The 12639-nt window shown below is 41.8% G+C and overlaps 1 protein-coding gene across 13 annotated transcripts in view; it reads left to right on the top strand.

Annotated features, from left to right (window-relative positions):
* Positions 1-12639, top strand: part of FBRSL1 (fibrosin like 1) — a 754878-nt gene that overhangs the window by 731635 nt on the left and 10604 nt on the right. For 12 of the 13 annotated variants that reach the window (XM_068243431.1, XM_068243430.1, XM_068243435.1 and 9 more), the window contains 3 exons: positions 738-767; positions 3146-3217; positions 8125-8257. In XM_068243431.1, the coding sequence (XP_068099532.1) occupies positions 738-767; positions 3146-3217; positions 8125-8257 (235 nt within the window). The remainder of the gene's footprint in view (positions 1-737; positions 768-3145; positions 3218-8124; positions 8258-12639) is intronic. The other variant, XM_068243433.1, reaches the window with a different exon arrangement.

Here is a 12639-nt window from a genome sequence, read left to right as displayed (position 1 = left end):
TGAAAATCGCTCTTGTCCGTTAGGGTAAAAACCGCCTTGGGGTGAAGTGGTTAAGTTAACTCTTCAATCCTTAAAATAGCTCCAGAATTCTAAAGTTAAAGACAGGCTGTTAATTAACTGCTGTGAAAATAACTACCAGAGGCTGTAACTTAAAGAGAAACCGTGATCAAGAATTGAACTTTATCCCAATCAGTAGCTGATACCCCCTTTTTACATGAGAAATATATTCCTTTTCTCAAACAGATCATCAGGGAGTGCTGTATGGCTGATATTGTGGTGAAACCCCTCCCACAAGAACCTCTGAGGACCATGGTCCTGGCAGTTTCCTGTCTGTGAACCTTGTTGCATTGTGGGAAATAGCGGTTTACAGCTGTTTCCAACTGCCAAAAAAGCAAGCAGCAGCTACATCACTTGCCAGCAGTAAAAATGTCACCATGTGATAAATGTCAGAATGTAAATAAGGGATTTAAAAGATTTTACAATGGGCAAACACTGACTAAATCATTTATACATAATTATTGTAAAAAATTAAGCACTTTTTTTTATTACATTATTTTCACTGGCATTCCTCTTTAAGGAATGAAGAGATAAGATATATTAGATTCTATAAAGTGCAGGGATAGTTCAGATGTTTAGAAGTGGCATAAAGTTGTTATGTTTGTTGATGCCGTATATGGCAATAAATGATGTGGCGATCTAGAAGCACAGCCGTCTCATGTGTTATGCTTCCCTTACAGGTCACCGATCCATACAGAACGCCAGTAAGAGTAAGTGAATGAAACTTTTTTAAATGCAGCATTCAAAATTGAAAGTGTTTGTAGTCATAACTTTTTATAGATTTTTTTTTGGTAGCGTAGGAAGGCTTAGGAATTATGTCAGATTTTTTGTTGCTGTTTGCCTCCCTAGAAAATGTCCTTCACTGCCTAGCCTTGTTACCTTTCACTAGGACAGGAAGTGAAGGGTGCAGACAGCAGTGAGAACCTGTCATATTATCAATCTTCTACAAGATAATGTGTGTTGTGGCCCCCATTGAAGAGATCTTGCCTCACTTCCTGTTCTTTATGACAAAATAAATCAACTGGAGGGGGAAAAAAACAGGCTCTAAACCTTCCCCACACTATGGAACATTGAGCGGAAAGATTGGGCTGGAGTTTTACCTTCCAAGATTAATTTCAGTAGGCTGTGCTGCTGTTATGGTGATCAAGGAAACAGCTGTACAGGAATAGTGCAAATATGAGCTGTAGTCTGTCATGCTAATCTAGCTGTGAATGGATAAGTGACAGTATATATCGGGGCGATTGTGGTCATCCCATAATTCCGTTTCCTCTTTTCAGCACTATTCAGTTGGTCTGTTCAGCTGTTACATTTAACTTGTGTGAGCAGTTCAGAAAAACAACACAGCTGAAATTACTAGTTAACATTTTTCATGCTAAGCACATATTTAACAAACAACTTGAAAAAAAAAATACTCTGTTCGGATACACATTACCACTATTGCTGGGGGTACTTTATTTCTTCATACAACTCTCTCTCTCTACTTCTAAGTCATTATTCACTCCTCACACAGCTCACAAAGGCCCTTTGGAACTGAACCAGTGTTCTTCCCAGGCTCTTTTAGCCGGGTGCTCCACCCGGCTAGTTTTGATGAGCACCCGGCTGTTATCAGCTCACCTACTTCTCTGCTGTAAGCATAGTTGCTCACAGAAGCGCCGGCCCTGCATTCTCTCATATCGCCCCACCCAGCTACTTTTTCATGCCACCCAGCTAATATTTCATGCCACCCGGCTGGAAAAAAATTCTGGGGAGAACACTGTGAACCATTTCCTGCACTGAGGGGGTTGCAATCAGCTCCTCATTTTATGCCCCGATAATCAAAATTTGTCACACATTTTTAATTTGGAGCAAATTTAAATGTATAGACCTGACACAGACAAGCTCACAAATCTTATTCACTATGTTCCCCTCACAGCATGCAGGGGAGACCAAAGAGGAGGTAGACAATCTGATCAGAAGAGGTATCAGGTAGCCTTTTGCTATAATATTACTGTAAAATAACTAGCAGTCAGAGATATATGTATGCAACACTCCCGACTGGCTGCTTGTGATTTCACACTTCTGGCTAATTTGCAGCATGCCATTTAACTTCCAAGGCTCTGACTGCCCTGTGCTAGGACATATTGATAATGCCTTTGTGAACAGTCAGAGAACTGAAGACAATAAACACACATTGCTGGAAACTTAACCCCTTACCACCACCTGAATAAGATTCGTTACGGGCCTATTTCCACTACACACAGATTCCGCATGCGGATTTCCTCATCAAAAATGCAACACTTGTTAGTGAATGGAGCTATTTCCATTCAATGCGAATTTTTGTGTGCGGTGCGGAAAAAAATGTGGATGGTATGCTGCATTTTTTCGCATACGGATGGAAACTGGACGTTAGTTGCGGCTTATGTTAGTCAGTGGGTCCGCATGTAATCCGCAGTACAAATGCGGAAGTTCGCATTGCAAACGCGAATTGCCAAGCAAACCCATGTGCCGTGTTGTTGCGGGGCAGATTTCATATTAAACCGCGTATGCGAAACGCAAATCTGCACTAAAAACCAGATGCGGATTTCCGTACACGATTTGAACGCGTGCTAGTGGAAATAGGCCCTAAGTAAAGTGATAGCTGGACTATATACTGAGGAATTGATAGCAACCCCTGTGCAGGAAGTTGATCCTGTCCTGTCAGAGCTGTCTGATTATGTGTCTGGAAATTATTTTACAGCAGAGAGACAGAGCTGTGTGAAGAAAGAGATTGCTCCTAGTACTTTTTGTAATATGTGCCCTAACATACAGCATTATTAAAAAAAAGTTGTTTTATCGATATTTTGCTTTTAAGCGTCTGTTATGTTTTTTAACCTAATAATTATAATGTTTTGTTCTCATTCGACATGTCTAGCCTGAGGAAAGATTTTAAATAAAATTGGGCAATTTATAAATAGATCTATCTCTAGATTGCATGTAGAGTTTCAGACTGCATATGCTTTGCAGTGTTTTAACTCGTATGTTGAATAGTTTAAGGTTTTGAGGTCCCAACATCCTGCCTGGGGCCCTAAGCCATTTCCGCACTCACACCGTCTTTCCCTTGTTTTTGCAGAAACCAGGCAAGTGGTGTGCAGTACATGTCCAGATAGCTTGGCAAATCTACCACCATCAGCAGAAGATGAAGGTAAAAGCCTCTGGGGACTGGCCAATATAACGCCACATTTAATCACCTTACTTGACAGCAAAACTGCATTTGAGGCCTCCTCCTTAATCCCAGCTTCGTCTCTGAAAATTCTGTAGTGATTATGTTTTATATGGAATTATTGTCTTTCTACAAAGAATCTAATTATAAAAAAAAAAGTGTGCCAAAGGGAATAACCTAGATAATGAGGGAGCAAAGCCTTGGACCATACTGGCGTATGCTGCTGCAGTGGTGGGGGAGGGTGCCGCAGTGCTCTAGGCACACTTTGTAATGAAGCAGAAGCATTTAATACAGCTCCTGTGGATCGGTAACCTTTTCACAAGGCCACCGAGAGAATTGAGACTGACAGTCTTAGGAGTGTTAATCAAAGGAGCTTCGGGTCAAATGATTTTCCAAGGATCCCTGCATGCACTTCTGCACCCTAACAATGCTTTCAGAGACTTGATTTTTACACTCATTTTACATTGTTTGTGTGTACATCCGTTGTAGGTATTTTAGACACATTATTTTTATGTGAACACGTAAGGAGGGCTATATAGAGGATCAGTCAGGCTGTCATCCTAGGTTTCACTGCCTAGCGAGTCATGAAGCTAGTGAAATCTGAAAAGCCTGCGCTCCCACGCCACGTACTTAGTTCCATGTCAGTGACCCATGGAGGTTATTTTTAACAAATTGTCTGCTGTTAAGTGGCATTTATAACCTTCACCTGGCTCATATCAGAACATAGCGGGGGGTTGCCGAAAGGTTAGTGAATTAGCAGCATTGGGGTGCAGTCACATGTAATGCCTAGAGTGTTGAGAAGCTTTCATTAATGAATCCCGGATCTCCTGGGTGCTGCACTTAATAGCAGATAATTTAAAAAAAATGAATCTCTCCACCTTTTGAAAATCAACACAACTGTGTTGATTACCGTATATACTCGCAAGCAAGCCGACCCGCATATTAGCCGACCCCCCAACTTTTACCTGAAAAACCAGGAAAAAATGATTGACCCTCATATAAGCCGGGGGTAGGAAATGCTGGCCGCGTGATCCCCCCCCAGTGTGTCCCAGTATAGCTAGTATAGTGCCCAGTATGGGTAGGTAGTGCCTCAGTATAGCTAGTATAGTGCCCAGTATAGCTAGTATAGTGCCCAGTATAGCTAGTATAGTGCCCAGTATAGTTAGTATAGTGCCCAGTATAGCTAGTATAGTGCCCAGTATAGCCAGTATAGTGCCCAGTATAGCCAGTTTAGTGCCCAGTATAGCCAGTATAGTGCCCAGTATAGTGCCCTAGTATAGTGCTCAGTATAGCTAGTAAAGTGCCCAGTATAGCTAGTATAGTGCTCAGTATAGCTAGTATAGTGCCCCAGTATAGCTAGTATAGTGCCCCAGTATAGCTAGTTTAGTGCCCCAGTATAGAGCTAGTATCGTGCTCAGTATAGCTAGTATAGTGCCCAGTATAGCTAGTATAGTGCTCAGTATAGCTAGTATTGTGCCCGGTATAGCTAGCATCGTGCCCAGTATAACTAGTATCGTGCCTAGTATAGTGCCCCAGTATAGCTAGTATAGTGCATAGGTAGATAGTGCCCAGTATAGCGCCCCAGTATGTGTAGGTAGTGTCCCCCCACCCCCGCCGCTGCTATTAGCTTACCACGCGGCTTCCAATATTCCCCTCTCCGTCTCCTGCACGGGGCATGTAAATAATTCACAGCAGCTCGCCCCACGGCGGCTGCTGTGTGATGACGGAGGAAGCTGTAGGGAGAGCGGCTTCCTGTAGCGGCGATGTGTATCGCCGTTACTATGGGAACCGCTCTCCCTACAGCTTCCTCCCTCATCACACAGCAGCCGCCGTGGGGCGAGCTGCTGTGAATTATTTACATGCCCCGTGCAGGAGACGGAGAGGGGAATATTGTAAGCCGCCGGGTAAGCTAATAGCAGCGGGGGGGAGGGTGGAAGCCTACTTGGACCAACATGACTCGCAAGCAAGCTGACCCCCCTAACTTCTGGCCCACTTTTGGGGGGTCAAAAATTCGGCTTGCTTGCGAGTATATACGTAATCCAGAATTAGGGATGGTCAATGAGATGCTAAGTGAGGCAGAGTTATGCACATTTTCTATGCAAATTTATGCAGCTTGGAAATGGACTAATCAAATCTCACCTCAGCTCTATTTGATTGGTTAATTTTCAAGTTGCCCAAACTTGCACACAAACTTTACATAATCCTACATGAACTCTGGATTATTTGCATCTCATGGACGTCTGTAACACACTTTGCAGTTACAGCTCCTGTATTTCTATGTTCACAGATTCATTTTGAGATCAGCGAGTTGTGGTGTGGGTCATTAAATGTTATGGTCATGTTAAGATCCTCAGTACCCATACACACGATTTCAGAGACAAAATAATCTAGTTAAAGCAGATTCCCCATGCTAAGATTAGGCTCACACTAGACAAGAGCATTGTTTGCATTTTTATCCAATGCTCATGACTCCTTTGCAGGGTCCACTGTAGGTCTAAAGCAGAGCATACTAGTCATCAAGTGAATGATAACACACTGCTCTCAGAGATAAATGCACAGTGTTGTGTCTTCCCTTTTCTCCATGCCACAGAAGGATAAGTGCTGCTATGCACAAACGAACGCCCAGTAAATGATTCCTTGCCTGGTCACACAAAATGGAGTTGAAACATCCTTCCATTTTTATATGGTTTTCTATTGTTTAGACGCCTGTTTACAGAAATAAAAGAAACCTTGCTGTGTTACATTGTACACAGTTGTGTACGGGCAGGTGGATACAGCTTTTGAGAAGCACTTCAGATCCCAGAATTCTTTGTAGCCTTCACATGAAAGCAAGCACACTGCCCCATGGGATGTTACTGTCCGTCAACTCCCCCCCTCCTTTTATACACCCCTTCCACCATTGTGTTTACTATTATAATGCATGTCGATTGACAGGATATCTCACAGAGACTTACTTTTGCCTGAATGTGAGGGTTGTAGTGCGCATATCCCAGTGATACCAGTTTCATTTACAAGTACACCAAAGCTTAGTGACTTTGTAAAAGTGTCAAGAAAATGTAAGTGCTTCTGAAAGGGTGAGAGGATTCAGTGTAGTTCAGGCAACAGAGTATCACACAGAAATATGGCCGAACACTGCTTCGTTTACTGGGGTTTAGTTGTGCATAGCTGCATTTTTTCTGAACAGTTGAGTTTCAGACATATTGATTTTTGTGCGTGCACAGACTTGCATTGAAAGATTTTTGCTGTGTTTATGTAGGGCTACATTTTGGGAGGATAACACCTGAAGATCGGTGTCTGCTAGAGCAGCTACTTTCCTATCAGCTTGCCTGTTTACATACACTGTCCTATACATTTGTCATGGTCATGACAGAGACCCACAGCCGAGAGAAGTGTAGGCAAAGCTATAAATCAACTGAAACACCTGAATATACCTACAAGTGAACACTTCCTTGTAGCTTGAACACATACGTAATATGTGTGTACGTGTTGGCAGTATAATCATTCATGCTATAAAAGATAGATGGAGACATTTATATAGTGCACTTACACCAGAATGTGACACTGAGAAGCACAAATGGAAATGCTACACGCACATAGTAGCTTTTCTTTATTCTGATGTTTCAGTGGTTTGTGACCTGTGCATGGCATTCCCTGTGTTGGTTGTGTGAAGATCCGTGACAGCATAGTAATGACAATTTAGTCTTAAAGCAAGCAAAAGATATGACATGGACAGTATCACTTCTCAATTGTGGCTGGATAGTGTAATGGTTAAGGGCTCTGCCTCTGATGTAGGAGTCCTGGGTTCAAATCCTGGCTCTTCCTACTCAGTAAGCCAGCACCTATTCAGTAAGGAGTTCATTGGGCAAGACTCCCTAACACTGCTACTGCCTACTGAGTGCGCTCTTGTGGCTGCCTCGCAAGTGCTTTGAGTCTGACAGGAGAAAGGCGCTATACAAAAAAAGGAATTATTATTATTAATTGTGCACTGTTATCTGTAGATAAAGCTACGTACCCACCGGCAGATGCAGCCAGATGTATTGGAGATCTCCGCCGACAAACAGTCATTTCTCTCATCCATCTGGCCAAGTCAGTAAGCAGCGTTGGAAACAAACAATCACATAAACGATCGTTTCCATGATCACGGCAAAACCTGCGCAAGTCAGTGAGGACTATTCCGATCCTCTGAGACTTAATCGGGCATGTCGGTGGTTCAAAAAGGAACGATCACCGCAGGTGGCAAGCATTGTTAAACATCATTTAACACATTTTCATGAAACGATATTGCGTGATATATGAAAATTGTTGTGCAAAATCACCTGCAAAAATCATTTAGTAGGTATGGGCCTTAAGAGATTTATCCATTGAGCTTGCTCAATGTATAAATCTCTTGCACACTGCATCAGCTTGACGGTACCTGCTTTGATAAGGACATACATTACTCGATATTACAGCCTGATCGACCTTCTGATTTGATAACTATCAAATCAGAATAGAATCAGTGTCACAACATGGCCATGCAAAATCAGTCAGATCGACCGGAGAATAGAGTAACAATGTTGGTCGCAATGGCTCAACCAATCGAGTGATGTATGGCCAGTGTAAGTGAACATTGTTTAGCAAGGAGTCTTTCATAAAAATGGCATACCAAGTATAACATTTTGCATAACATCAAATAAAAATTGCAAATCCACAAAGATTCTCATAAAAATCGTCTACCGAATATTTGTCAGTAACCATTCAGAGCCAGTCTTCCCATGCAGAATCAAAGTTTGAATATGGATGCTTGAGTACTTCAAGACAATTTGTGGCACAATTTCAGTGTGATTTGTAAAATAAAATGCTTCTGTTGGAATATTAATGTGAGCAAGTGTGCTTCCTTTTTCTCACAGCAAATGCAAATGGATCCTCACAAACTGGACATTTGTGGCAAACTGGACCTGTTCAGCAGGCCGCCCGCACCCGGCGTCTTTCCAGGCTTCCCTTACCCTCATGATTTAGCCAGGCCTCTATTCTCCAGCACAGGTATGTAGAGGCGCTATTGCATTGCACTGAGCAAACTTGTCTAGAACTACTCTGTCCTATACAAGAGGAATCGATTTACAGGCTATAGGTATACAGCATGTATCCTAATGACCAATCAAATTGTCTCCTGGTTTTGTCATCCTTATACTTTGGATATTTACTGCAGTTGTAGCCCATAGATGCTGAGAACTGGCAACAATCACCTGACGTTTTTGTCATGACAGTATGAGCGATATAACTTATATCTTCAGTTGTGTTGGAATGCAGCCACAGAGAATATATTGCATCACAGGAAAGGCATTTTTCTTCCCACATTGTTCCTTATAAATGTGCTACTAATTCACTGGCAGTAGGAAGCATAGAGCAAATGAGAATGCTGATAATTTTACATTGTGAAGGATGAGTGAAAGTTGAGAATGTAAAAAACATAATGACAAGACTAGCTTAGGCCTGGTGCACACCAGAGGAGTTTTTCTGAGCGTTTTGAGTTTTTAAATCTGCTGCTAATGTTTTCCTATGTGTCTGTGCACACTGGAGCAATGAGGTTTTGTAAAAAAAACCATAGCATTACATTGGGAAGAGCTTTTAGAGGTTTCAAAAGCTCTTCCCAATGTAATGCTATGGGGTTTTTTACAAAACCTCATTGCTCCAGTGTGCACGGACACATAGGATAACATTAGCAGCAGATTTAAAAACTCAAAACGCTCAGAAAAACTCCTCTGGTGTGCCCCAGGCCTTAGTATTACTGTTAGGAGTTGTACTTTCTGTTCGTGGTGTTCTTACTAAGTGCCTATCTGTTACAGACTTTATTAGGCCTTAAACTTCATGCTTAAAAGTCCCCAGTATTAAAACAGCTAAGCTTATCTTTTTGCCCTAACCTCCTTTAGAACATTTGCTTTGCACACACTGTGCTGCAGTGTCCTGACTGGGATAGGTGGAGAGTTGCAGCTCAGTCACACCTCTTCCCCTTCCAGAATGTATTGCTCTTCACACAAGGAAGAAAGGAGAAGACAGAGCAGTTATACAAGTCACATGATCACACTGCTGAGCATAAAATGTCGTCTATCTATGTTGCATAGTTTAGTTGAAAAAAGGCATCCGTTTACCAAGTTCTAACAGAAAAAAGAATGATCACTGTCCTGAACCCTCTATCCCAGTTGATCAAGGGGAAGACAAAACACCCTTACAAGGCTTAGGTCAATTAGCCTTAAAAGGGGAAACATTCCTTTCCTATTCCAAACAGTCAGATAAATCCCTGGATCATCTCTGCTGGGAATTACCTAGTAATTATAGCCATGGATGTTGTTTAATTCAAGGAAAGCATCCAAGCCCTCTTAAAAGAAAAAACGCTTCCAGAAAACGCTAATTGAAATCTACGCCCTGTTTCGGACCTGCTATCCTTGCCAGGACATAGATTTCAATTATCCCGCCGCACGCTACCGCCAATCGTGCCACTGCAGCCCACCTGTCCTCCTGCTGTTATGACAGCAGAGCTCAGTGAGCCCGTCAGGAGTCGATTTCATTGGCTCCTGATCCTGTGATCACTGTAAACCAATCTCATTGGCTCACATCGATCACAGGGTCAGAAGCCAATGAAATCAGCTCCTGACCGGCTCACAGAGCTCTGCTGTCATAGCGACTGCAGAGAGAGTGAGCTTCAACAATTGGAGGGTGGCGCAATCGGCAGGTCTGTGCAGCCAGATAATGGTAGGCGCCCTTTTTTGTGCCAGCGGTCTCTAGTCTCTGGGACAAGAGACTGCTGGTACTGAAGTGGTTAAATGAAGAGAAAGAATTTGCCATAACGACTTTGTTGTTCTTCCTATCTTTTTATGCCATCGTAGGCAAATTCACCAATAGAAAACAAAAGTACCCTGGAGGAGTTAAAATTTCTTAGGTGCCAAAGTATATTAGAAACAATTTTGATGACAATTGTGGAATTTTACATAAATAATAGAATAGTGCAGCTACAGTTAGTATTTTACCTGTAATTTAAGCTATGTCCATATAATACTAGTGGGAATACTTCATGGTGTACCCTTTGGGTAAGCAGCAGGCATGGTGTCTCCACTGAGGAGACTGATTTATTTATCACTAGGCCAGCACTGCCATAAGGAACATCCCACAGAGACTATAATGTAAGCATTATGACTTATAAAATATTCCTCAAACATTCCCAGATCATGCCAGCCATCTGCAGGCAACATAATGGAGGTTTAAATGTGAAAGCACACAGTCTTATCTTGTCAAGCAGCGCTCTTCCGCCTGTTGCAAGCTTTCTCAAGGACTAATTGTTTTGTGGTTGCGCTCTGCCTGTTAATAGGCTAAAATGTGTTTTGTTGCTGACAATCATATTCAACAAACACATCAGTTTTAAAGGATATCACCTCCACTGCAATCCATCTGAACAGCTGCCTTTTTCTTTATTTTCTATAGCCTGCTCACTGCAGAATTAGTAATGTGCAGGTAAAGACTAAGCTTCTTATTTAGATAGCAGAGCAGAGGCGGTGAAACATCAATCAGAGAATAAATAAAATGCCTTCCACACAGTATCTGTGTCATCCTTCTCTCCTTATCAGACAGGAATGTCACTGCATGAACCATTGCTCTGGCTGAGCTCCCTTGTTACTCTCGGGTGCACCATCTATCTCCAGGCTCACCATCTGTAAGATGGATGTGCGGCCGCTTGAGAATCGTTCCATTTAATAAGCACAGGACAGCTCTAAGGGCTCTGCTGCCGTCTTCACTTGGACAAGGCTTTTTTCTTTTTTTCCTTTTTCCGTGAGCCTTGAGTTAGCAGTGTTTGGAAGCGCACCCTGCACTGAGCAAATCCCCTTTATTAATAGTCTGAAATCTTCAGGGAACAGAAATAGCCAGATCTGGTGCAGACACTGCTCTCTCAAGTGGAAAATGGCTATTTTAAAGCTTTTACCAGCTCAGCCTGACTTTGGAGAGCTACTTGTCCTTGACCTAGAAGAAATCATTTGACAAATTGTTCTTGTATAGTTTCTCTTAATAAATGCAGTGCTGTACAGATGTTTACTGTACACAATAGAAGATTTGCAGTGTTATTCAGTAAGGCCTTGCAAAGAGGACTGGTGTTCTTAAAGACAAACTATAACCAAGAATTGAACTTCATCCCTGTCAGTAGCTGGTACCCCCTTTCCCATCTATTCCTCTTCTCAAACAGATCATCAGGGCACTCTGTATAGCTGATTTTGTGGTGAAACTCACCCACAGTGTGATGTCAGCGCCTCACAGCTCTGAAGTCCTTACATCACACTGTGGGAGTCTTGTTGCATTGTGGGAAATAACAGCTGTTTCAAACTGCCAAAAAGCAAGCAACATCTCCTTCCAGTGACATCACCTGCCAGCAGTAAAAATGTCATCATATGATAAATGTCAGAATGTAAATCAGGGAGAGGAAAGATTTTACAATGAGCAAACACTGATTAAATCATTTATACATAATTATTGTAAAAATTAAGCACTTTTTTATTACATTATTTCACTGGAGTTCCTATTTAAAGAGACACTGTAGTGACATATAGAAGAACGCAGGACATGATTCAGAATGCCCACTTTAAAGCCTGGAATCCTCTAGCAATAATGGGTCCCAGACCTTACGGCAATGTTCCTGGTTTAAGAATCAGTTACTATATCTATATATTGGTATGCAGCCCCGCCCTCCAAGTAATGCTGCCTTAGCCTATGCTGTTTTGCTATGTAGAATTCTCCTTTCAGCATTCCAGTAGACCAGGCATCATTTTCACTGGCTTCGGAACTGTCAGAAACAAACATTTTCCAGAGCTGCACCTGACAGGACTAAAGATTTTCAACACCTGCAGAATGTGAATAGGGTCGCCATACATTGTGATAGGGACATCATTTAAACGGTGTAATACCCAGGACTATTAGGCAAATAAAATATGTTTGTTTTAATTATGGAGGCATGTATTATTTTAAAACTATATTGGCTGAAAACTGAGAAATGATTTTTTTTTTCCATTTATTTCTTATTCTTCCTGTTAAAATGCATTTACAGTAAAGTGGCTCTTAGCAAAATGTACCACCCAAAGAAAGCCTAATTGGTGGCGGAAAAAAACAACATATAGATCAGTTCATTGTGATAAGTAGTGATAAAGCTATAGGCTAATCAATGGGAGATGAATATTGCTCGTATGCATAAAATGAAAACGACTGAAGGCTGAAGTGGTTAAGCTAGCCGTACACTTTTAGAGTTTGAAGTAATGTGCCAAACAGTCGATACCTTCCTGATCAGAAATTGAACAGGGAGTAGCTATCTTTTTATTTGGCTTGCATCACTCAATTGAATTGAGATTTCTCCAAATATTTACTTATTTTACACTTCCACCACTAACTTT

The sequence above is a fragment of the Hyperolius riggenbachi genome, chromosome 1 (genome assembly GCF_040937935.1).
Source record: "Hyperolius riggenbachi isolate aHypRig1 chromosome 1, aHypRig1.pri, whole genome shotgun sequence".
Lineage (NCBI taxonomy): Eukaryota > Metazoa > Chordata > Amphibia > Anura > Hyperoliidae > Hyperolius > Hyperolius riggenbachi.
This window is presented reverse-complemented; position numbering and strand designations above follow the sequence as displayed.